The 25,873-nt window shown below is 36.2% G+C and overlaps 1 protein-coding gene across 1 annotated transcript in view; it reads right to left on the minus strand.

Moving 5' to 3' along the window:
• The window catches only part of RAB3C (RAB3C, member RAS oncogene family), a 130,441-nt gene that overhangs the window by 54,290 nt on the left and 50,278 nt on the right, over positions 1–25,873 (minus strand). The window contains exon 3 of the mRNA XM_066568662.1: positions 18,602–18,720. Coding sequence (XP_066424759.1) covers positions 18,602–18,720 — 119 coding nt within the window. The remainder of the gene's footprint in view (positions 1–18,601; positions 18,721–25,873) is intronic.

A 25,873-nucleotide genomic window follows, 5' to 3' on the forward strand; every position in this document is an offset into this window, starting at 1 on the left:
CCATCTTCTGGTTCTCCAGTTCGTGATAGCATCCACATCAACCCTGGATTTGAAGAACGTCAAGTATAAATTGAGGAATAAAGGACTGCATCAAGTGAAAACATTTACACCTATAGTGAAGTGAAAATGCTTTCAAAGGGGGGAGAATGATAGTGGAGCCCTGGAAAATGTTAAAAATAGTCTTTGAAAATATTAGGCTTTGTGTTTTCTCAGATCACTGCACCTGCATAAGCAGAATGACAAAAGATATAATTGTTAGATGTGATGATTGTTTAGTAGTTAAATGTAATTATTATATAACCATAAGAAGAATTGTGAGAAACTATGTTGGAAATTTAAAGGGGGCTATGTTGAGCTGAAATCTGTGTATACAATAGAATAATATAAGTTTGATAATTAACATGAAAGTTATATAACGATAGAGTATAAAACACATTCACCTCGAATGTATGGTCGGAATCAGATTTGGGTGGAAACTACCCCGATTCCCAGAGCTTTTAATTAAAAAACACTGCATATAATCGCTTATGTGATTATGTGTTTTTGAACACTAACACAATTGGTCACCTTTCAGATAACAAATTAAATTTCCAAAAGCTAAACTAAAAGTGTGTATCACATTTCAAGGAAGTGTATTAGTAATAGCTGAAGACAGACAGAAATTCTTTGGTTAATACTAGTATTAATACTAGTATATTAATAGATTAGTAGACCAACAATGTTCTATATCATTATTAAGTCCTCCATTAAAAATTAGCTGTAGAGTTGATCCTAACGATCCTATTGATCAGAGCAGGAGCAGTTTTCATCTTGTAGCAATTACTTTGTTTTATTTTACTCTGGCAACCATTTAGGAAACTCTAAACTGCCTGTGTGGTCAATATGTAAATAAATAAGGCAAAAGAAAAATTAGGTTGAATATGCTTTCTTTAATATAGTGGAAATACTCAGAACATCCTCAGTGAGGTATCATGTTCACAGTTTTTCCAGATAAAAGAAGATATTTTTGCAAGAAGTTTTTTAGTGCCTGAGCTCCTTTATGCTGTACTACATTCTACTGCCACATATTTTGTGTTGCAATCTTCTCAAAGACTTACTGTCTCAAAATAAAACATGACTTTAAAACAAAAATTGATCTTTCTGAAGTTCTGCAGAAAATGTTTTAATGTGTGTCGAGGCACTTAGAATGTGCCAAGAAAACTTGATAAAATAAGTGTTCTGTCTTTATATGCAGATGTGTGGCGCAACTACCTAACGTGATAGAGACATGGTAGCTTATGCACCAAATGGTATTACTGAATATCATTTGCCTCTATTGACACATCCTCATTACTCTCCACAGAATAGAGTATCCTTCCTAGTGCGTGTGGAGAGCAGAGAACAAAGGAGACAATATTGACCTGATGGCCAGGTACCCAGAAATTCATCCAAAATTAATCTGCCATTCCTGTAAAAGCTGTTTGTTCAAGGGCTGCTTGGCACTACTTACAAAAGCTCTATGAATGTGCTACTGAGCCACCCGCATTAACAGTTTAAATATTAACTAACTCCTATTTACTTTTGTTGTCTCTTTCATCACAGTGGAAAAAAAGCAGCATGTGGTGTGTGCGTACATGTGTGTGTTAAAGTTCAAACTATACCTCAGGAAATGAGAAAAGCATTCAGCTTCACAAAACAGGTAGAAGCACAGCAGAGATTTGCAGAGGATGGGATTGGTTACCTTGGAAACAGGTTTGAATTCTTTCATGAAACAACAAGATGCTTAGTGTTGACCTATTTCCAGCTGCTGTGTGGATTTAAGGTAGAACTATGTATGCAAAGTTCATAAAAAAAGGTCTTCCTATCAACACTGAACCTTTATTTACTGATTAAATGTATTGCTTTGTTTCCTCTATACCTCTAATCCTTTCAAGTGAAAAAAATAATCGAGAACAGAAAAGAAAAAGGGAAGAAGGATGTCATCATCTTCTCAACAAGAATTTGTTTCCAATGTATTTGTTTCCAGTGTTCAAACTACCTGTGAACACTAAAAACGTTCTGGTCAATATATTATCTTCTTTCAAATAACTATTTAATTAATATAGGTAAAAAAATGTTTATGGAAACAGCCACTCCCCATCCCATTACAAAACTTTAAAACTACAGATAGAGTTCCTAAGATAAGTGCAGATGTTAAGCTTTATTTTGTCTTCCACCATCTCAGCTCCAAGGGTTTGTTTTATTTTTGTGAGAACTGACAGTTTTCACAGTAATTTTTCATGAAGCCTAATACAACCAGCAGTCGGATCTGTGAAGACCTTGAATGCAGTGCATTAGCAGGAGAAGGGTAACTGTAACTAAATCAATCTACATTTCTCATCATATTCTACCAAACTTCAGGATATAGGAAAATGGAAAAAGGATCATTATTGTAAGGTTGATAAACACACAAATACAGATGGACAGCAGGTGTACAGCATCATGTATTACTAATTTAGGGAACCTCCTAGATAGTCTGGATGTCTAAATAATACAGTGCAATGCAGCATCACACAAAGGGACATGATATTGAATCCCAGAAGCAGTCAGATTGCCTGCCTGGTGCATATATCAATTGTGTCTGGTCCAAACTATTTTGGGTGTATTTATTTTATATTCCTTGGCATCACTGAAAGCCCAAGCTTTCCAAGCAAAGCAAGAAGCAGAAAGAAAGCAAGGCAAAAGAACTCACAAATTAAATTCAACTGGACCTGTAGAGTGAAGGAAATAATTGAAAACTTTATGAAGTTACTTCATATCATCATATCTAATGATAACATAATCTTAAAAGTTATTGTTAAGCTCATTGTATATATCATATATACATTATATATATGGCCTGAAGCCATACATTTTTTAGTAATTTCCAGGGAGAATTGGTAGATTTTTTTGTGGTAGGATATGTTTCTTTCTAGGAAATATATTAAAGGTTATATTTTTGCACATTCTCTTTAAGAATATCATAAACCTTAGCATTTCCTTCTACTTGCTCCTGAGACTGTGATATTACATGCATTTTTTTAAAAAAGAGGATATTTTTTGGCTGTCAAGGTATAGATCTGAAAACAATAAAATGCAAAAAAATAAAAAGGTATTTCTGAACCTCAGCCTATGGAAACAAAACAAAATTGAGTCCTTTGAAAGCTACACAATCTCTTTCATCAAAAATTGTTTTCAGTTTTAAGAGAGAACAAAATATTTATTTCACTCTGGTATTTCACACTAACCTCTCCCCACTCTTCCTTTCTTACTCGCGTAAAAATACTCTTTTGGAGGTATAAAGATGCTCAGACAATTAATTTTTTTTTTAATTTTTTTTTTTCAGTTTGGACACAGAATCAGAACTTTCCCAGCCAAGCAATTTATCCCACTGCTAGTCTAATAGGATGTGTTCCCTATCTGTGTACAGGGACCTGTCTTTAAAACACTGGGCACGTATCTGGCAGAGCACAACTTAAAGTTATTATCAGAGTATTTATTTCTTTTTCCTTCTCCAGTATGTACTGGGTTCTGACCAGATAATTGTTGACACTCTTACAAAAGGGTCTGAAAATCCATCATAAAAATCATTCATATGGATAAAGTGTCAAAAATTAGGCTATAATCTCTTTGCAGTTCATAATGTCCCAAAGCTAGCCTGCTTTTCCTGTTATATATTGACATATAAGTACTATATTTTAGAGCCCTCATCCTCATATGCTTCTATTAGTATAATTGAATCTGTCTCACTGAAGATTAACACTTTCTTTCCAAAAACATCTGTCAATGGTGTATGAATTTTATGTAAAACTTTTTTTTTTTCATGCTTCTGAACCCATCCTTCCCTAGACTTTTTTTTTCCTTATGGCTCAGTACAGATCAGCAACACCAAAAACCATGTTGAAATGTATCAGGGAAAAGTGACAGCACACAGGCTGGACATTAAAAGCAGAGTTACTTAAGCTGAAGAGATGAAACTCAAATATTTCTTCAATTCTAGACAGTGAAAAATGGTGTTCCATTGCTAATTTTCCAAGTACTCCTTTAACAGTCATACATATTTAAAAATGACAATGAAGCACTCTGGATGCACTCCTTGCATCATTCAGATCACACTCTTTCACAACAGAGAGGTATAGCCAAAAAAACCAACAGTGCTGATGCTGATCTGCAAATGACCTAAGAAGTTTGTGGAAGGAATGTGGCCACATCCCTTTGGTTACCATGAAAAGTAACATGCTGGCTGCAGTTTTTCAAGATGCTTTAAAACCCAGTGTCTCTCTCTTTAATGCATGTAAGACACCAAATGTTTGGATGTGCTTTGCTCAACACATTCTCCAGTGTTTGCTGTGTTACCAGCTTATAATACATTTGCTAGCTGTTCACTAAGTTACAGACACATGATTACATATTGTGATTAAATAAATTAGTCTTCACTGGTGCTGAAGTGAATATTAATACACAGAGAAGAGGAAAAAATATTTGGAGAAGGAAAACAGGCTCCACTGTATTTTAACTTTCTTTTTCATCTCCACAATTTTATATGTTGGGAGGCATATATTTTTTCCCCTGAACATTATATTTTTCCTTATAATTTTTCTGGAATCCATCTACACCTTGATTTATTATTAAGTCTCATTCCATGGAGGTCTAAAGTTCTGGTGATGGCATCAAGGATGCTGCCAGTCTAGGAAGCTTGGCAAGTCCTGGTATTGCCCTGGTTGAACAGAAAAACTCTTGTGGTTTCTAAACATGATAGCTTGCTCTGCCTTGAAATTGTCCTTGGCCTACAGGCTGAGCAGCGCTGACCTTTTGCATCATGGTGAGCAAAAGGTGCACAAATGCACAAAATGTTCACTGCTTGTCAGTCATCCATGGGGATGTTTCACAAAATGGGAGTGTCTGGAATGAGAACAGGCAGTGCTGCTGCCCTGAAGAAAGCCCACCAGAACAACTCTATTTCTTAATTCTCTTTCCTCAAAAGAGAGATTCTTACTATGTTTTTCCTATCCTTCTTAAGTACAGTTCTCACTATTCTCACCCTTAACACACATGCCACCCCCACACCCTCATTCTTTAGACATTTAATTTGGGCCTCTTATTTTGCAGTCAGGCTTTTTTCTTCTTTATTACATAGCCATCTCCCCAAAAGCCAGAGCCCAACGAAACAACCTTCATCCACCAAATATCCTGGTTTACACTTTTATGCGAACAGAAATTAATCAGAATAAAACCACAATAAAATAGTCACCTGATATAACAGCAAAGATTTCATCTCAATTTTTTCATGTCTTTTGATTCTCCTCACCCCACCCCCATTTCCGCCCTGTTTTAGATGCTAAACAAAACCAGAGGACATTCCCAGCAGACTTCATTGCTTAGGCTCAGAAGAAAATTACATACTTCATGGTAAGGTATGTACATGTTCTTTACAGAAATGAAAATAATCTTTCCTTTCATTTCCTTAGTTTCCTGAGGTTTTTTATTAATGCAGAATTAAATTAAAAGTTATAGACCATAAAATGGCAACCAAAGGAAATTCAAAAAATGCTGATTAAATGCTAATTATTAAATAAATAATACTCCAAGCATTCATATTTTCAGGCACACAGTTAAGAAGGATTGGCTGATTCCATCCTTGATGGCCTTAGTTATATAGCTGAAAAAGTAAAAGCAAAAGATATTTAAGACCTGATTTTTAAGTGTGGAGGACTTCAGCTCTCTCTACCATGTTTTTATGTATATGGAACTGGCCATGATTGTGAAAAAGAAAAAATAAAAAAAGGAGAGCAACCAATGTAATGAATCAATAGTTTTCAATTAAGTTAACCCAGGAAAGTGCAACAATGCCTTCAGCATAAACAAACTCCAAAAACCAATGCAATATAAAATGAAGGTTATGAAATCTGTATTGAATGATTGACTTAATAATGCTGAAAAGTGAATCCAAACATTTTTGTTATTAAGTTTTTCCCTTCCCAGGATTCTCGAAAAATGTACAGAACTTGTTCTTCTGTTGAAATATTACCACATAAGAAAGCAGTTCCAATTTTCTGAGAGTTTTTAGTTAATAGTAATATGAGTAATCCCAAATTTAAAAAAACGCTTAGATATATTCAAATATCACAATAGTTACTTTATCATGCCATTCACACCCTTATGGCTTTTACTGCTAGAATATTATTCTTTTTTTGGAAAATTGAAGTCAAGATTTTAGTCCAAGTCAGTCCAAGTCTAGAAGAGATCAGTGTTCACTCTGCTTGACTATTAAAAAAGTGAATAAACATAGAAAATATATTGTACACATATATACACCATAGAATAAGGTAATTAAATATTCTACAAAACAAGAATCAGTCTACATTTTAATTCACATTGACAGGTCTTTCAGTTTAATTTTAATTCATTTTCTCCAACATCTTTATTAAATAAATCTATAAACTGGTTCCAATAGACTGTATATTGGTGAGAATGCTGCCTTAACAAAGGCAAAAATCACCTGCAGGAAATGAAGTTGTGACAGGGATCTGTGCAATCTGTGGGGTGATACAAGAGCATCTTAATCCAACATGTGCATACAATGCAACTTCACACTTCAAAACACTACCTCAGTTCTTTCTGTCTGGCTGAGTTGCAAGAGAAAACAGCATGCTCTGTCAGTGCCTAGGGAATAGGGTAGCTCCTGATGAGAAAGCTTTAGTCTGGAAGCCATAAAAGAAAACCTAAACATTTCCTCTGCACAGGACAATGGGCTAGAGAAGACAGTGTCCAGCTGTCCTGACTTAGCCCACCGTATCAAAATATAAACTGCCCTAAGCTACACACTATTCAACACAAGCCTTTGTGTTCATCACCTTTCAGTAACTCATGGCATGAACACTAGCACTTGAAACTGTTCCTTCAGAGCAGTGTGGGTTATTATTGCCCAGGTAGAAGAGCTGACAATGTTCTTACAGCAGGGAGCTGCCCATACAAGTGGGGATAGCTGTGCTTTTCCAAGCCATTCCTGCACTTCTGGGAGAACACAGCTCTCTGTTGTTTGGAGCTGAGTGCTCTTTGAAAGTGCCTGCTAGCTTTCAGTGCTAAGGAAACAATTTTGTGGAGAAAGGACTGTCATTATCAGCTTCTGATTTGTGGTACCAGATCAATATTGAAATACTGTAGTATGGTCTTTCATTGCATTGTTTTTAATATAATCTTTGCAGTTAGAAAAGTAAACTTCAACAATTTATTTTTTTAAAAATCAGACTGAAATGCAAAAGATCTGTGTCAGAAACTTTCCAGCAATACATCTGTTCACAAGTGGACTCTGGCAGATTCTAAGTAAAAACAGAAAAAATTCAAGATTTGTTTAAATGTATTTTACAAATCTACTTTTATTTTATAAAGTGTTCACAGTCTCAGAATTCTTCTTTCTAGCAAAAGCCTTTTTCCTTCCTCCTTTGAGCCTTCCCACAAAATCTTTCACCAGTTAAGTGAGGAGAGGATAAACCTCTTTTTTGGAAGATGCTTCCCAAGAGAAGGTTGGTGCTCTGGACTCAGGAGAAAAACTAACAGCAACAAAAACAGAGAATATGGAAGACAGCCAGAAAACAGTGAAAAATTATTTTTAAAGTGATGCAATAGAGACCAAGGAGGAAAATCAGCATGAGGGGACATATGAATTAAATAAAGATCAATAGAAGAAATACCAAAGATAAGCTTCTAGCAACCATTCTTCAGTGATTTGAGTGTGTGAGCCCACCTGCTTCATCCCAGTCACAGTTGGTGCTCAAACTGCCTCATTCCAGCTCTTACTAAACTCCCTCTGATTAATGGCATTTTCTGCTTCCCACAGGTCCCTGTGATATCTCCCACAGGTCTGTGATCCCCATTCCTCTGCAAGTACTGTGGCCCTCAGCAAGAGTTTCTGCCCTTCACCCACAACAGAACCTGGCTTGAGGAAAGCTCAGAAGGATGACTGATTACATTCTGGTTCTTCTCTACAAAACAAAACAAAATAAAACAAAAAAACAAGCAAACAAACAAACATTTAAAAAAAAAAAAAAACACAAAAGAAAACAAACCCAAAACCCACCAAACTCTTCAGCATAACTGACTCTGGACAAACATCTTTGCTTCCTGCTGGCTGACTTAGAGGACCTATTTATTTTTTCAGATGCCTTCTTCAAAAATTTCCTTTCTGTTCATTTGGAAATTTGCCATCTTCTCCAAAAAGGAGACAGGGCCTCAGACCATTCACTTTCTCTGTCTGTCTGCTGAGTAGATCAGCATCACTTTTTGGAATCTTAACGAGAATCACAGTTTGTCACTCTCTTCCACACCTCCCTTCTTCCTCCTGGAATACTTCAAATAAAACTGGCAGGACAGCTATTGTAATCTCTGGATAGATTTCCTTGTGTAAGAGAGAATAGAACTGGAATTAAAACAAATTCAGCTTTAGTTCAAAGCTTGAGGTTTAGATAGTCTCATAAACAGCTTGTAACATATCCCAAAATTCTTGAAAATATGAAAGTTCTCTCTTTTGGGAGAGCAAAATGAAGACACCAAATTAACTATTTAAACTATAAAACCTTAACTTAAATGTGAGAAAAAGATTATGTTTTGGATTTTTAATAGCCCAGTGGATTGGAAGACTGGTTTGCTATGGTAGACCCTGTGAAAAGCCCTTTAACAATCTCATAAGCGCAGACTTTCCCTCTAGCCATCATACCATGCTTTTGTTTATATATCTAAGCTGTGACTGCAGTAACTAACTCAGTAGAGTTTCCATGGAGACTGGAAAGTCATTTTAAACACCCATGACTTTCAGAATATGAATCTCTATTACCAGATATTGTATGAGTTGCTAGAGGCAACATTTCCTAATCATTCTTAGTTACTTCTCTATATTTTTTGTAATCTACTCACTCAAGTCTGCATAGACAACAAAACTCTGAGAAGATTTTAAAAACTGAATAAGCATTTGTAGTTCAGATGAACTACCAATACTGATTTTCCTTGATCTATGAAGGAAATCTCTTTAAATTTGCTTAGAATTATAATTTTAATTTCTATGCAAAAAATTGAGTATTTGTAGTTTAAAAGCTCAGAAAATATGATTTAAAAGGATGTACTAAATAAGGAGAGAGGCTAAAATTGCAAATTTCAATTTTTCCATCTAAAAATACAATGCAAAAGTTGTATTTTTTATATATCTATTTATAAAAATATATATCTCTCTCTATATATATATCTTATGTATATATATATATAATATATAATCTCCCTCTATGTATATATATATATCTTTTATATATGTATCAAAGTTGTATCTATGTAATCAGTAAAATATGTATTATTTCGCTCAACTTTACCGCAGCTTACATAAACAATTTTAATCTATGTATTTCTTTTTCCCTTTTTTTTTTTTAATCGCAGGTGCAGGTTTCTTGTCATTGAGTCTTAATGTGTGTTTGCTGATTCTTTCCAAGCAGGCAAAACCAAAAGGACTGATACTAAATATTACATCAAAGGAAGGCTTGCATTGCCATCCATTCTGCCTGGCTCATGTTTTGTTCTCTCCCTTTCTCCCAGAGGCCGTAACACTCAGCTCTGTTATACTGAAAGGACTAATGCTGAATATTACATCAAAGGAGGGTCTGTGTTTCCGTCCATTCTGCCTGGCTCATATTTTTCTCTCTCTTTCTCCCAGAGGCTGTAACAGTCAGTTCTGCTGCTCCCTGGCTTGTAACAAGCGAGCTGTAAGACACAGGCTCCTCTCACTGACCAGCAATAGAAACTACTAGAGTCTTGTCCTTTCTTCGAAATTGTTTTGAAGCAGAATTTCCTTCATGTTTTTCCTTTATTTTTGCTTTCTTTAGCATACTTTGGCTCTGCTAATAAACACACATATCTAAGTAAGAATTCAATGTGTTCAATTAATATGGATTTAGTACAGAGTTTTTCCCTCCAGGAACAACCACCTCATGACAGATGAAGTGGTGACAGACGCTCATTTTCTCACTCAGTGTACCTTAAGATTTTAGCTTTAATATTTTTCAGATCCTGTACTGCATTAGTGTATAACTCTGAACTCCATAGAGTGTTAGTAAGATCTCTTCGCATTTTGGACAGACAAACCAATCCTTGCAAGCCTCAGCACCAAGGACACCCTCTGCCCCAGGCCCTGAAATAAATAAAGTATAAACAAAGTGAATAGTGGTGGGGGGAGCAAACTGGGGGTATATGACTTCATTACCTGAAGCAATAATTGGAGAATGAACCCCTGATATGAAAATAGACCAAATTTATATCTGTCTGAAAAACTCATGTCCATTGTCCATTTTGGTGTAGCCCCTTGGGGAGCCTTGGTCTGCCCTTAATATACCTGAAGGTCCTTTGTTAAATATATCTGGTTTTATCTTTTTTACTTTGTTTTGCCTCTGCCTCTAGGTAAGCCTGTTCCAGGCATTATCTAAATGGCCTCTTTTAAAAAACAAAACTGGGGATATCATGCAGATATAGAAAAACTGAAAATGTCATGCAGTTTTATCTGCCAAACGGGGCCTGAAATCAGTTTTGTCAGTATTATGGTTTTCCAACGGAGCTGTTCTGTATGAATTGCTTTTTAATTGATATAACATTTTCTTTTCTCTTGCTATGTACAAAGCACTGTAAATAGAGATGTATCATATGAGTGGGAGAAGGCAATTGAAGATAAAAGGCATTGATTTATTTTTCTCCTTGGAGTTCTTCATGATGTGAACTTATGGCAGAGTATGTTTACTACAAGTAGAGAGATGTGAAGAGCTTAGGAAAGCCTTCCCTTCTATGAACATTGGACAGGTACAATTTCTCTCATGTTTTCATGTGGGAATTGACTTTTAGTTTGATTTTTTAAAATCCCAATGGAATCAAGAAATAAGACAGGATAAAGTCACTAATCAAGAAATAAAGACAGGATAAAGTCCTTGGTAGAGTAAAAATTAATCTGCTGTGCAGCAGTATCTGCTTTTCCATGCTTTTCTTGCTGTTTCCCAGAGTTGTGCACAGACCAATGCCTTCTATTTCCCTCCCCCCAACTTAAATAAAACCATATCCCCAACTCCAGTTAAACTATAGCTGTCAATCTCCTGCTAAAGCAATGATTTAGAGATTAAATATTTCACACATGTTATCGCTGCATTGCCACGGCCTGACCCCTTGCGATGGTCAGTCCTAAATTGCTAAAGCAAGCTGTGCTGGGTCTAATCTCAGGGACAATGCATAACTTTGCAAGAATAATTTGTATGCAGAACTGAGCACTGCACTGTGATATCCAAGTATGGGTGAGACAATTTAATTTCTGTATAGGAAACACTGTTATCCCAAACTCTCCCTGAGCATCTCAGCTTGGTTGCAGGCTTCTGTGGTGCTTCATTGTTCGCCAAAGGTAACAACAAGAAATTCAGCCGCTGAGATGGTCCTCATCTACTTGGTGGCCAGCACAGAGAAGGATTAAAGCCTAAAGACAGTCCCTCTTCTGGTCCCTGTGGGGAGTTTGAACACCAGTTTGTGACCTTGAAGGTTCAGTTTTTATTGCCAGTTCTCACAATATCTAGATAAATTCAGGGCTTTAAAGTATGTTTTCTGCTAAAGCATATTTAGTAAACATCCAAAATCTTGGTCCAAATAGTTGGCTAGTTTTTTTGTCCTACTTAAAGAAACTGTAATGACTCTTGTATTGAGGAAAATAAGATCAAGCATCAGGTAAAAGTAAAAACTTTAATTTGGAACGAAAATATTTTTTTCCCTTTCTTTCCCTTATTTTATAATGACTTTATATTCATATCCAATCAGAAATGTTTATTTGTCTTTAACATACTGTCACCTGACACTAAGAGGACAGACAAGTTCTTTTAGGGATCCTCGGCAGAATGATGATGGTACTAAGCTGTAGTTACAATTAAGGCTTTATTTTCTTAGTGTTTTCTTAATTAAGAATTTTATTATTAGCATAACACAGCACAACAAATGACATTAGGAAAGAAATTGACTTAAAAAGAAGGCTAAAACCTGCCATTATTAAGCATTCACTATAAATGCCTTGGTTTAATGGTCAAGGCCTAGCAATGCTCTGATGAAAGACAACCTAAATCACCTAACTAGCATTTGGATATGCTTTGAAAAGAACCACTACCAGCAGGTCATATTGCTGTGTCACATTGCGTTTATGTTTTGTGACAAGAACATTAATGGGAGTTTTTGACCATAGGGATCAATTTCAATAAATCTTGTTGTACTCCCCCACATATAGACTGTATCTCACATAGCTAATATACTTGCACACCTGCCAAGGCTTGACACTCGAAACAGGGCATCTTGATGCACAGAGGAAAAGAGGGGAGAGGGGAGCAGAGGTAAGAAAGTTCATAAGGGAGAAGGACTCAATTAAACTTCATACTGCCTGCAAAGTTGTACACTGCTTTACTACTGACTCACAGAGTCTGTTTTTTTTGAGATTTTGAACAAAAATCATCCAGGCTGCATGATTGTAACTGCAGTCTTAATGCTATTGAAATATCCCCACTTGCAGAAGGTAAATGAAAAATTGAAACCCCAAAGGAACAGCTCCATCAGCAAATTTTAAGCTTTAACTGTAGGACAGGGATCATGATATTCCTCTGAAGAGTAACAGATTCAGAATATTAGAGGTCTGAAAAAAATGAATAATCTGCAGCTTCAGATGAGAGCGGAAATTGTTCAGGAACATTATTAAGTCCGTGATTGGACTTGTGTTGGCTGGCAGCAGAGCTTTCATTCAGGAATGCTGAGCAACTTTATAACTCTGTCAACAAACAGTTACAGGGAGATAAGAAGAGTGTATCAGTTACTGCTCAGCCAGTAAAAACTATTATTGTCACAAGATTGTAAGACTTTTATTATTAACAAATATAAACATTGTGGGTTAATTATAACATACCAGGGTTTGTTTCTTTTACTATTGTCAGTATGTAAGTAAAAAATGGACAGACTTGCTAAATATTAAACTCAGTGTTTCATGTGCCTTCTTTAGCATACCTTTATGCTAAAGAATATACCTTTAGCATATTTTACCATCCCTAAGTTTTTTTATCTTTCTGATAAACTCCAGCAGCTCACCACTAGCCTGTCAGAGGTATTTTCCACTTTAACCTTTTGAAAAATAAAAGCTTTATCATAGGAAAAAATAGACAAAACTGAAAATCTCATTAAGAGTACCTTAACATGATCTAATTAATGGACAGAAGTTCAGCCCAGCAGCATTCAGATACTTATCTGATCATCTGGTTTGCTTTTTTCCACCTCAGTGTAATTCCCAGCCATCATATCTGAAGAGCAGAAGAGCAGATGTGGTACAGATTGGAAGACACCTCCTTTAATGAACAACAGTTCTCTGAATGGCTGAGTATTTGCATTACCTCATCAAATGGACAATAATTCTCGACTGTGAAATTTCCAGTCCAACAAAGCAGGTTTATGGGGATAGTTAAGCCAGAGCTGTCCTCTTGCCAGATGTAGGTAGCAGCAAGGCATAATTTGCCAGCTTGTCATGTTTTCCCAGATAAAATATTCTGGCCATTTTGTATCAGACAGACCTCCACATTTCTATGACTGAGGAAAAGGGTCCTAGAAAAGGTGTGATGCATCCTTCCTTACCACAGACCAGGTATAACAAGAAAAGATCAATCCTCAGAACTTCAGCCCTTATCTGCAGGGGTGGCAGCTGTAGAGAAAGGTGTAGCTGCTCTCATTTTAGAAGTTGCAGCCACACTTACGATGTAGCTGCCAGTCTGCAGCTGGTGCTAACAAGGAGACTGCAATGTGGTGGTAATAGTTCATGTCTGGTTATGGCCAACAGCTGCCCTAATCAACAATCATGTCAGCTGATACACATAGATACAGATATATAAAAAGTTATTTAAGCCAATTAGGTCCAGTGGAAGTCAAGAGTGACTTAATCCTGAAGCATATTGTTGAGACAAGCTCCACTGAGGAGCTACACTCACCAGTTGGTGACTGTGCAGGACCTGGGTGTGTGATTGCTGTCAGTGACTTACGGACTGTACTGCCTGAGCTCACATTAGAGGGAAAAGAAAGACGTAGTACACTCTGAGGGAGCTCTGTCACTATTTACTCCTCTTTCTTATTAGACTTCCCACTGGCAGCATTAGTAGGGTTTGATGCAGCTGAGGACAGCTGAATGGACACTCTGATGCTGGGTGGCTGCCCAGAATCTAAGAAAATGTCACATTTTACAGTGAAGGAGGTTCAAGTAAGTGGTGTAAAACCTAGAGAAGCCCTTAACCCCACAACGAAACAAATGGAAGGAGCAAGTGTGAGTAAGAGCCAATAGGACCAAGGACCACGTACAAAAAATTTCCGTTCCACAAACATGTTTCTTTATGTGATTTAAGGGCATAAAGACAGGAATGAATGAAAAATGCCATGAAAACTTAACATCTGTCTTTCCTGATGAACTTATAATGCATTAATTAGTTTTGGACAGTAAACCCACAGAAAATGTTTTCTCATGAGGTTTGTACTTTTATGTCAACAGTTTACTATTTTCAAGACACAGACCACTTTGATAAGGATTTGCAGAAATTCTTATTTGTAATGTGCTTATTTTAATTCAAGGTTTAGTAGCAAGAAAAATATAAGTATCTTTATCAAAGCAAGTAGTTCAGGCCAGAGTGACGTTTAATCCTAATATCAAATGTAGTCAAGAAAAGTCTTTAGAAAAACAAGTTTATGTTTGTCCTTTTTCATGGAGAGTTTTCCTAAAGCTATGCATTGGCAGTGTCAGTGATAAGAGAGGATAATACTTTATGGCATGTAAAAAACTTTGAGTCAGCAGTGCCCTTGCAGCCAGAGACATTTATTTCTGTGGAACTTCTACAGAACTCAGCATACTGAGTTGTACTAGTAGCAAAGATGGTACACAGCCTTCACCCTCTCCTTTCTACCATAAGGAGCCACTGCCATTAAGGACACAACTTATGTGCACTGAACACTAAGATGAAAAGTGGCATAGCACCTCCAAGTGAAATGTATAGAGAGAAAAGGCTAGCAAATGTAGATGCTACAGGTCCTAGGATAAAACAGGAATTAATGCAAGCACTGTGACATTAGAACTGAACTAAAAATTACTCATTGAAGTGGCATTGAGCCACTCTCAACATTCACCTATTTCTCCTTCAAATTTAATTAGGAGGAATTTCTAAAGAAAATAGATCCCACTAGACCACTTTCTTGAAACATGTAGATGCTGTCTTAAAAAATCAGCTAAATGGGAAATTTTGGTTATTTGGGTATAACCTTTTTCTACTTTAAAACTCAGGCAAGCAGAAAATAATGCTCTACAACTGATTCCTATTTAAAGGAAATACATCAATTTCCAAAATCTTCATCTTTTCAGGAAGACATGACCAAAGTGCATCAAGCTATTTCAAGGTACACATCTTGCAGCATTAGCTGCATTGTTGAAAGAAAAAGCCTCTTAGTAAAGGCAGATTCAGACCCTGGGGAGAGCTCCATAGAACTGCTGAGTCAAAGCATGTTTGATTTGCTCTTTTTGCTAGCAGACAGACTTTCAGCACAAATCCACTCTCTCTGAATTCTTGGCTACATATTACACACATAGGTGCTAATAGATAAAATTAGGGATACTGATTTTTTTAAATATAAAATCTAAATAGTTGCATTGCCTAGAGAATTTTTCACAGTTGAATAGATATATGCTGACTTAGATATGGTTTCTAGAGGTACAATTATTTATTTATATCTATAGTTTCTAGAGGTACAATTATTTATTTATATCTGTAGTTAAAAAGGAGAAACATCAATAATATTTTCAGGCAAAAAATTATTTTAATATTAAAAAAATCATCCCAACACACATTTTAAACGAAAGTCCTTTATCCAAACCTAAAATGTATCTGTAGATTCATTGTCCTGACTGCAGTGCCATTTCTAGATCAAGTCTTGAAGCTGATGTGATGTGATTTGAAGTTGGACTTGACCTGTTCTCCATGCATATGAAAAGGCACCACTGCTTAGAGAGGCACATTTATTACAGAGAAAAGCATCTTCAGCCCCAAAAGGACTTAAAAGCCCCTGCTCTCTCCGCCTGTAACTTTCAGAAAGACATAGATACCTGCACATAGCCATGCTTTCTTTTCTGCAGCATTGGTAATTGCCAGTTTTCTTTAACTTTTCTCACATTCAGAAGCAAGCTGTGCAATTACTATAAAAATTGAAGCCAGGGCTGATCAAAATTAATTATGAGCTGTGAGATGGGAGTAATGAAAAAAAGGAAGAACAGCAGAACAGCAACTGAGCTTATGACATTAAAAATACAAATAACAGGCAAATCTATGTCTCATCCTGACAAGTGAGGCACTCAGCATATCTGTCATTCCTTTCATCATGCAGATTACTTCTCAGTAGCTCTCAACACATAATACTGCAATCCTTTCCTTCTACCAAATTTCTGCAAGAGCTGTCAACTCTTTGCAAAACTTCTAGATAAAACTGGTTAGAAAATCATATTTCATAATTAATCTATTTAAGAACTCCATAGCTTTAAAATATTTTCTTGCCTCATTTTACAGTGACTTTTCTCTTTTTAATTAGCATGAAGCCTAGTTGCTTTTTACCAGGAGACAAAAAGTGCCAAACATAACAGATCTAGGAGAGTGGAAAACAAACAGGTGGGAAAATTAATAATAAGTACTCATATTTACACTTGCTATAAAAGAAGTCTTTGTGTTAGAGGAAGAGAGATAATACATGGCATGCCATCTGGTTTGCCTGGAGATGGAACAATGAAATTTTCAGACCACAGCTGGTCCTAGACAAGATATTATCAACCCAGTGCTAGAATAGAATCAGCCCATGGACAATGAAAAACAGGACAAAGCAAGAAAGTGCTTCATCTGGCAGGGCCAGAAAGCAGTGCCACTGGCAGTCACATCTGCAGGTTCAGATGGGAGAGTGGTGTACTCCTTGATTTCCTGTTTTTGTTAAGCTTTTGCAGCAGGATCTATGAATTAACACTTTCAGCTACCACCTGCTAGGAGGTGTCTGATGCTGTTGAACAGAGCTGTAGTCACAAATGTGTAATAGCAAGTACTTATACTATGTTTCCAGCTTGTAAAACATGGGCAAAACATCCCTTTGTCATAACTCACGGAGAGCAAAGGTTCTTTCCCCTTGAAGTATCATAGACTCCACTCAGGTACAGTCAATTGTCCAAAGATGGTTACTCAATCTATACTACTCATGCAAGCTTATAGATTCTCTCAAAAATGGAAGGAGTTACTCATACATATGCTTTGTTAGAGGCACACAGATAACTTGATGGCGAAATTGTGGGACACAGTCTGGAGCTGGCCCTTTCCCCTGGAGGACTTTAAATGACTTCATCCCTGGTGCTTACATGGGAAATGTTAGTCAACCCAAGATCCCATTTCACTGCAGCAGAGTCAAGCTAAGTTTTTCAGTTAATATTTTAAGAGTGATAAATGACCAATCTCATCTTATACAGACCAAGAAAAACACCAGGTGTGGTGAGGGAAAGTGTTCCATGGGTTCGGTGACACCTTCTACCACAATATGATAAGTAGAAGACTATGAAAGAGAGAAAATTATTTTTCTTGGATGGTTTAATGCTGGGCAATAATTTCTGTTAAAAACAGGCATCACAGCATCATTACATTTTAAGTGTGAAACCTGATTCTGAGCTTGTCTGTCCTGAAAGAAGTACACACTAGAACATATCTTAAAATAAATTTTAAAAAGCCAAATAAATATACTGAACAAACCACATAACTCCAAACAAAATCCTCTTTCAAACTCAGTTGTCCCATGGGAGCTACATGCAAGAGAGCATGTGGAGCACACATGACAAATGTTATTCATATCACTCAGAAAACTACTGAGAGGGTTTTGGATATTAAAATAATTCATAAAGGAAAAAAAATCACTGAGGGAAACTCTGCTTTTCCTTTTATGTTAGCTTTACTTAAAAAGGTTTAAATTTTTTGGATGCTGACTGACTCGTGTGATTAAAATGATATCTCCACTTTTATGGAGACATCTGTACATTCACATAACACCAGGTAATACAAATTCCATCCACTCTAGGGGTTCTGCTATTCTGATAAAGTTCACTCATTTTAACACTTGATTCACAGGATGGACAGAACAATGTATATCCAGCTACAGATATAAAAATTAAATTCAAAAATGACGTTCCAACATGGTATCTCATTTTTTTCCATAAAGTATGGTAACACTTTCTGGTATCTTAGCAGTTAATCTCCACATTAGCATGTTTCTGGTTTTAGTAGTATCAATAATGTACATGAACTGAAATTACAGAAAACCCAATGGTTAAAATTAATTATATGCAAAACATTTTAAAATATTTATTGTCTTTCCTGTCTGAGAAAAAACCCACCACCATGTACTCAGGTAGAGGAATGCTTGAGCATTTAACTGGAAGTCTTCCAAAACAATTTACACTATCACAGCAGATAAGTGATATCATACATACTCTCTGAGTATTTATTTAATATAAATTCCAATTTTTACTTACCAATCCTGCACAGCATTGAAAGAGTCTTCATTTGTGATGTCATACATTAAAATGAAGCCCATTGCACCCCGGTAGTAAGCTGTGGTAATTGTTCTGTACCTCTCCTGGCCTGCTGTGTCCTGAAACAATAACAAAATTTTTACATTGCACATAAATTGACAACTTTTTTTTTTCTTTTACAGATAAGAAAGAATTATTGTACAACTCGGTAATTCTGAGAATAAGTAGAAATAGGAGAACTCTGCACTGGATCATAACAGGAGGGACATATCAACTCTGTTATGAAGGGAGAGTGGAGAGCAGCAGAAAGGCATGGCCCCCTGTCAGCCCAAATACTCTGAATCATTAGTGGTTCACTTTATTCACCCTGAGAGCTGGGTAAGAACTTTCTCTTCTGATCAGCTGAACAAAACTTAGCTGAACAAAATAGCATACTTAGGACCTTCATTACAGAAAAGGATGGTTCCCAAAGCCAGGAAATATCTGGAACAAAAAGGCAGTGTCTAATTGCTCTGTTCTTGTAATTTTAATCCACAGGTGCTCATGTCAGTGAGCACCAATACAGCTTTTTGCTGACCAAAAAAAAAAAAAAAAGAAAAAAGACTGTATGGCAGTGCTCTTAAAACAAGGATGATATCTGGCAAAAAAACCACAAACATTTGCTATCAGTCCCTTACCTCAACCCAGTTTTCTCCCTCATCTTAATCAACTGTCTTTACAGCAAGAAATGTAGAAATATAATTCTTATCTCCTACTCCTTGCTTTCCTTATTTCCATTAAAAACTTTCCAAGGTAGCAACTAGCTTTTAATATATTTAATGCAATATCCAGAATAGTGTTTAGTCTAGAGAAAATAAGGCTGGCAGCAGGTCTCATTAATTCTTTTATTAATATAATAAAAATATTTCAAGACAGGTGGCAAGAAGATGCGACCAGACTCTTTTCAGTGGTGCCCAGTGACAGGACAAGGAACAATGGCCATAAATAAACTAAGCATGAAAAGTTTCACTTCAGCTTGATGAAGAATGTCTTTACATTGAGGGTGGCACTGGAACAGGCTGCCCAGGGTGGTTGTGGAGTCTCCCTCCCTCAGGAGATGCTCAACCCCCACCTGGATGTGTTCCTGTGTCACCTGCTCTGGGTGACCCCACACCGGCACAGGCGTTGCACAGGATGATCTCCAGGGGTCTTTCCCAACACTAAGTATTCTGTTTCTGTAATACAACCACCTATGTCTGCACTAAAATGGAGACATAACAGCAATAATTGAAATATAGGAAATGCATAACTATTTCATGTTCCAACCTATCTATTTAATATTTTAGGCCATAAATATTAATAGCATTACAGGAGACATATTTCAGTGCAATCCTGTAATTAACAGATCGTCTGTGCACATTCAATTTTAACAAACTTTGAAAATTAATGTAATTATTTCCAATGTTTTTTCAATAGCTAGAAAATTAAACAGATAAATCCATTTAATTTGTCTTCCTACAAAGAAGACCAATCAGTAACAAAATATTTGGTATGTTTTCTGAAATAGTTTCCAGTCTAGAAGTACTCCCTTGTGAACAAAAGAAAAATAGGTTAGGTAGGCCTCCATTTCCGCATATATATCATCTATTTCATAAACTAATAAATAATAAAAGGAGATTCTACATGCAACAGAAAGACTTTTAGATTTAAAAAAAAAAATCCAAGGTCATCACTGAAACTAACAACATTAGGTAGAATATATGATTCCTGTTCATCCTGGATTACAGTAACTGCTGCTTTGATGTAATTTTCAGTGATACAAGCTGGAAAGCTAAAGTAGTAGTTAGACTTTAGCAGATCTCACATGAAGTTAGGTTACATCTTTGTGGGAAAGGCTAGACAGATCTAAACTCTTTCTGTTTATGCTCTGAACAGCCTGAGCCTCTACCAGCTGTGGTCTGGAGCTTGGATAGCTGCTCCCAGATGTTCTGGTGTTCCTGAATATAAAGATGTGCACTAAACCTGTGCGTATTTCATTTATGAAAAAAGCTTTTTTTCCCCACTTTTTTTTTTTTTGTTTGCTGGTTTGTTGTTTGGGTTTGTGGGGTTTTTTGTTGTTGTTGGTCTCATTTATCTGATTTTTTTTATTAGAGAAAACATCTGGGATGCACAGAAGCAAAATATGGCCCACAGCAAGCATTCAGCCCGTCCAGGAGAGGATTTTCAAATTTTATCAATGTCTATCTGCTTGTTTTTTAGTTAGAGACATGTTTGATTAGAATGTATGCTAGTATGAAAAGCAGGAGGTCACTCTTACTGAAGACAATTTTATTTTTGCTCTGGGTGGTTTCCACTGAGGCCCACCTGCAGATAAGAGTGAAAAGCCCTAGCAATAAAGTCATTAGTCAATGATGCTTTCTGTCTCAGACACAACTATTTTCTGTTTAGTGGCTGCAGATAAAGATCCAAACACATATTGACTTTGGGACAGAAGACCCTTGTCTAGACCCAAGTTTGTCAGTCTGGGGAGGAACCAGGTATTTGGACTTGTTCTCAAATTCTAATTCATAATTCTAAATTCATAGCTATTGCTATGTTAATAGGATGATAAAAAAAGATTTTCTAAAGTTATATTTCGGTATACCTGACATAGATGGATGACCATTAATAAAGGGAAGTACATTGGTTCCAAATACTGATAATCACATTCTTCTTTGTATTATATTATATTCACTTCCTATGGAGAAGCAATTAAAATTTTAATAGACCTAATGCAAAATTTATGCAGTAAAGTTTTTATGATCATGTAAGAAATGAACCCAAATATAAATAACCAATGTGTCAAAACATTCATGTCCCACACATTCATAAGAATGTTCTTTGTATTCAGACAAGAATATTTTCATAACTGTCGTAAGGATAGGTCCTTTCATATGATCATCAAGGAACTTAAATACCATTTGACAGGAGAGATAGCATATTAGAAAAATAATAAACTTTAACATTAAATATTATATTTTACTACACTAATTTTGTTTATTTCAAACAGATAATATTATGTATATCTGTTTATTAGCTTTTATTTTTATGAAAGAATTAAGCAGAAAAGAATTGATGTCTAAATTTTATCATATTTCTAGTTGTACATCACAATGATTGTATCCTCAGGTACTGTTATATACTTGTAGTTGAAGAAAACATTTTCCAGTTCAGGTAGGGCCACTGTCTGCTGCTATGTTTTCTTAGTCTATTTGGAAAGACCACAGAATTGGTTTAAGATGACTCACGTCTTAGATTTAAATTCTAAAATATAACATCTGTACTTCCACTGACTGATGTTTATTTCTAAGCAAATGAAATAAAATAAGCCCAAAGAAGAATATTATTGACTGGCATTTTAAACAAGGCAGTTCATTTTTATCTTTGATGAGCAGAAAAAAAGACACATATATCATGTGGGGGACTTCTTCATTCATGTGGTTAATGTCTGGTAAAAACAGATGATTGTTCATTAAATGAGTGGAAATGCAGAGAGGAATGAATGAGGGAGAGGGAACGCTTTATGAAAACTACCACACACAAAAGACAAAAAATATTATTTTAGAAATCTTAGACAAAACACACACACAAACACACACACAAATCTCAGCAGCTACAAGAAATATTTTCAAATATTAGATTCACTTTCATAAATTCAATTTTTAATTCAGCTACAGTATTCCATTCACTTCTGTTTAGCTGATCCTATCTTTGTGGATCTTTTTTAGTAGGGATCAGATTTTAAATAACAAATCACATTATTATAAGGTTTAGTGGTCACAGGACTTCAGAAATTGTCCATACAATTGTGCATTGTATACAGCACATTAGCTAATAGCCCACAGTCTTGATTATTTAGAAGACTCTGATACGTGCACAGATTTTCTTTTCATGTTTTTATGCCTCTAGTGTGCTTTGTTGGGCTTCTTTTCTTAACTGATTTTTTAATGTATAATAGAAATTAGTCATCTGCAAATATTTTTGTGTTCCAGATCCCAATATGTTTGATTTCATATTTAAAAAATTCATTGTGTTTTGTGAGTGATTCAATAGCTAAAAGGACCAGAAAAAGTCTTGAACTGGGCACATACATCTGTAGAAGGGAAAGAAGAACGGTTGAGGTATAGATTGAATGTAAAATATCTGGTTCTGCCTCTTAATGAAGATAGCAATCTGGTATGCTTTTGGCCAACTCTCCTTTCATTCTTCCTGATCATATATGTATCAAATATGATAGGCAGACAAATAATTCCATATTACCTTAGCTCTTCATTTGAGTTAAACTGAAAGCTGTGGAACTTGACATACAATAACACAATAAGCAAAGATCTGTTGTTTATACAGTAACTACATGAATCAATGTTTGTCCTGTGCTCCTCTCTTTAATAATGCCATGATTCTGATGGTTACTGTGGAACTGCTATATAATTGGAGGCTTTATTGTATGGGGAATGCACCAGCTGCTGACAACAATGTTCCCAGAGGAATGGATATCATGCAATAGCCATCTGTGAAAGTAGAAACACTTGAGGAGAGGAAGCTGGCTGACTCAAGAGGAAATCATATGTTTCACATGAAGTTAAGAGTTTAGGGTGCTGGAAAATCTCAAAATACAAACAAAGGTTCTGATAGTAATCCTGGATATTGTATATCTTACTTGGAAAGTAGAGCTATCTAGCTCAACAGAAGTAAACCCCTCCTACTGTCAAGTGCTGCTAAGCTAGACTTCATCAAGAATGTTCCATACCAGCTTAGACTACACCAGTGTTTTTGCAATGGGTTAAATCAGACACTTGAATTCATCTGCTGTGTGCTCTCCCTCTCACCCTCACCTAGCACTGCACCACTGACAGGAACAATACTTTATGCAAATAACTTGCAAGGGGAGTTGCTCATTATTAACATTGGCAGTTCTGAAGGTGGAAACAAACAGCATTTGGCAGCAAGAACTTTTAATGAGCCTGTCATAAGAGTTCAGCCTGCAAAACACAAATTTATTTTTTAGCATGCTTAAGTGATTCTGTGCTTCTGCATTTCTGTTCTGTATGCCAAACATACAAATATCTTATTTAGATCCCCTTTCTCACTACGAGTTTTACTCATATCATAATACAGCTTGTTCTATGTGCCATAAACCTGGCAAGAGTAGAGAAGGATTTCTTGGGTGGTGTTTATACCTCTGCTTCACATCCACGCCATTTTAAGGCAAGGCAAATAGAAATATAAAATTAGAAATGTGAGTTGGGTGAACTCTCAATTTGCAGGCCAAATTTTTCTTATTCAAATTACTCTTAGCAGGTAAAAAAAACTGGCACAGTAATCAAGAACCTCAGCTCCCCAACAAGTTTCATTTTTCTTTCCTGCTGTTGCTACCTTAAGTTGATTTATACACTCAATCAAAGAGATTATGTAGTTCTCTAATTTTTCTGACCTCTCCTTTGGTATTTCTGGAGTCTCAGGAAAAAAGAGGATAAAAATAAAAGTACAACAAACCATAACCCCTCCCAACCAGCCAGCCAAACAACCAAAAACCACCAAAAAAACCCCCAAAAACCAAACATTCACCCCACCTCAGAATCAACTAAAGAAAAAAAAAATTCACCCCAAAAAAACTCCACCAAACAAACAAACTCCAAAAAATAAAAACAGACAAAAAACCAATCAACAATCAAAGAAGTTATTCGAGGAGGAATAAAAGACGATCTCTGCAAAAATCCTATTGAGATAACACCCAGGAAGAGCAGCTGTGGGTTTATATCAGAAGAAACTGGACAGGGCACAGAGAAAGAGGACAGGGAGAAAAGCTGCTGGAGCAGGAGGAGCTGATTATCCCGGGAGCACTGTTTCTCAACAAACAGCACTTCAGAAAGTGTTAGGCACATAGAAATACAGACAGATGAGCACTTACAACAGGGAAAGGAAAACACAGTTCAAAACACTTATTTTAGCTAAGGTACAATAAAAAAGATGTAACACAGTGTATTGCCAATTCAGTCTTTGCTTATGTACCTATTCTCTGTCAGCAGCTCTTTCCAAATTTCTCATGGCTTTTGTCTCCCTGGAAGTCTGCCTTTTATATTCATATGTGTATATATATACACACACGTATTTATACTTGTATAAATATATGACTGTATCTGTGAATGCACACATGTGTTTGTAGAAATATATATATAGGCATTTGGAGCCTGAAAAGCCAGCGACTGAGCTTGCCAATACATAAGGTATTGTCTGCAAACCTTATGTGCTAACCCTTATAACTCGCTTCAAATTCAGAGCTGACAGTTCCTTCCTCAAACAGGAGGGATGAAGGAACATGGCAGGGCTAGCTGGAAATATCTGGGATCAGAGCAGTGGGGAGAGATATTATTCCAGTGTGCCTGGCAAAAAGGGGCCTGGGGGGCCTGTCCTGGCAGGACAAAGGTACAGCAGAGCCTGCACTGAGACACTGGCTCCTAGAAAGGAGGAACGCCCTCCTAGAAGAGGTGGCACTGGAAAAGTATTTTACTGATGTATTAACTTTCTCTCTCTCCATCTATGGAGCTGCTCATTGCACCTGAAATTAATATAATTTTAAATTTACTGCTTTTCTCCTTTCCTGTTCATTCTTCTCCTTTAAGATTCACATGATACGTCCATTCTCTGCACATCAGCTATCATGCCTTCCTGATGCACAAAATTGAGGAAAGCAGTGTAGCACTGTCTCCTTTCTAGCCCAGTGACCTCAGCTGCCATCAGTTCTGGCCTCAATTTTTGAACCCAGCTGCCATTTCAGCACATGTCCCCCTCTTTTCCCACCACAGGCTGCAGCTTTATCCTGTCTTCACTTTGACTGTCATCTGTCCTAATTTGCTGGATGTGAGGATTAATTCCTCCGGTCCTTCTTCCCTATCTTTGGACATGCATTGGATCAGAAGAACTTGGCATTACCCATAAAAGTAAAACAAATTAAAATACTCCTTTATATTTTTACCAAAGTTCCTTTTAAGTTTTAAGAAGAATTTCTTTTTGGAAAGGCTCAGGTTTTGCTTTCAAGATCTTTTTTTTTTTTGTATTTTATGACAAGTGTAACAAAATCAAGGGTTATATACTACTATCAAAACCACATAGTGGAAATAATGACCTTATAAAATCTAATTTTCACTTCATGTAGTATTGCAAATATATTTTAGGAGTCACATTAAAAGGTAAATGGATATTGAAATGCAGTTTGTCATCACATCTACAAAAAAAAAAAGATAACTTTCTATTTGT

Source organism: Molothrus aeneus, chromosome Z (genome assembly GCF_037042795.1).
Source record: "Molothrus aeneus isolate 106 chromosome Z, BPBGC_Maene_1.0, whole genome shotgun sequence".
NCBI classification, from domain to species: Eukaryota; Metazoa; Chordata; class Aves; order Passeriformes; family Icteridae; genus Molothrus; species Molothrus aeneus.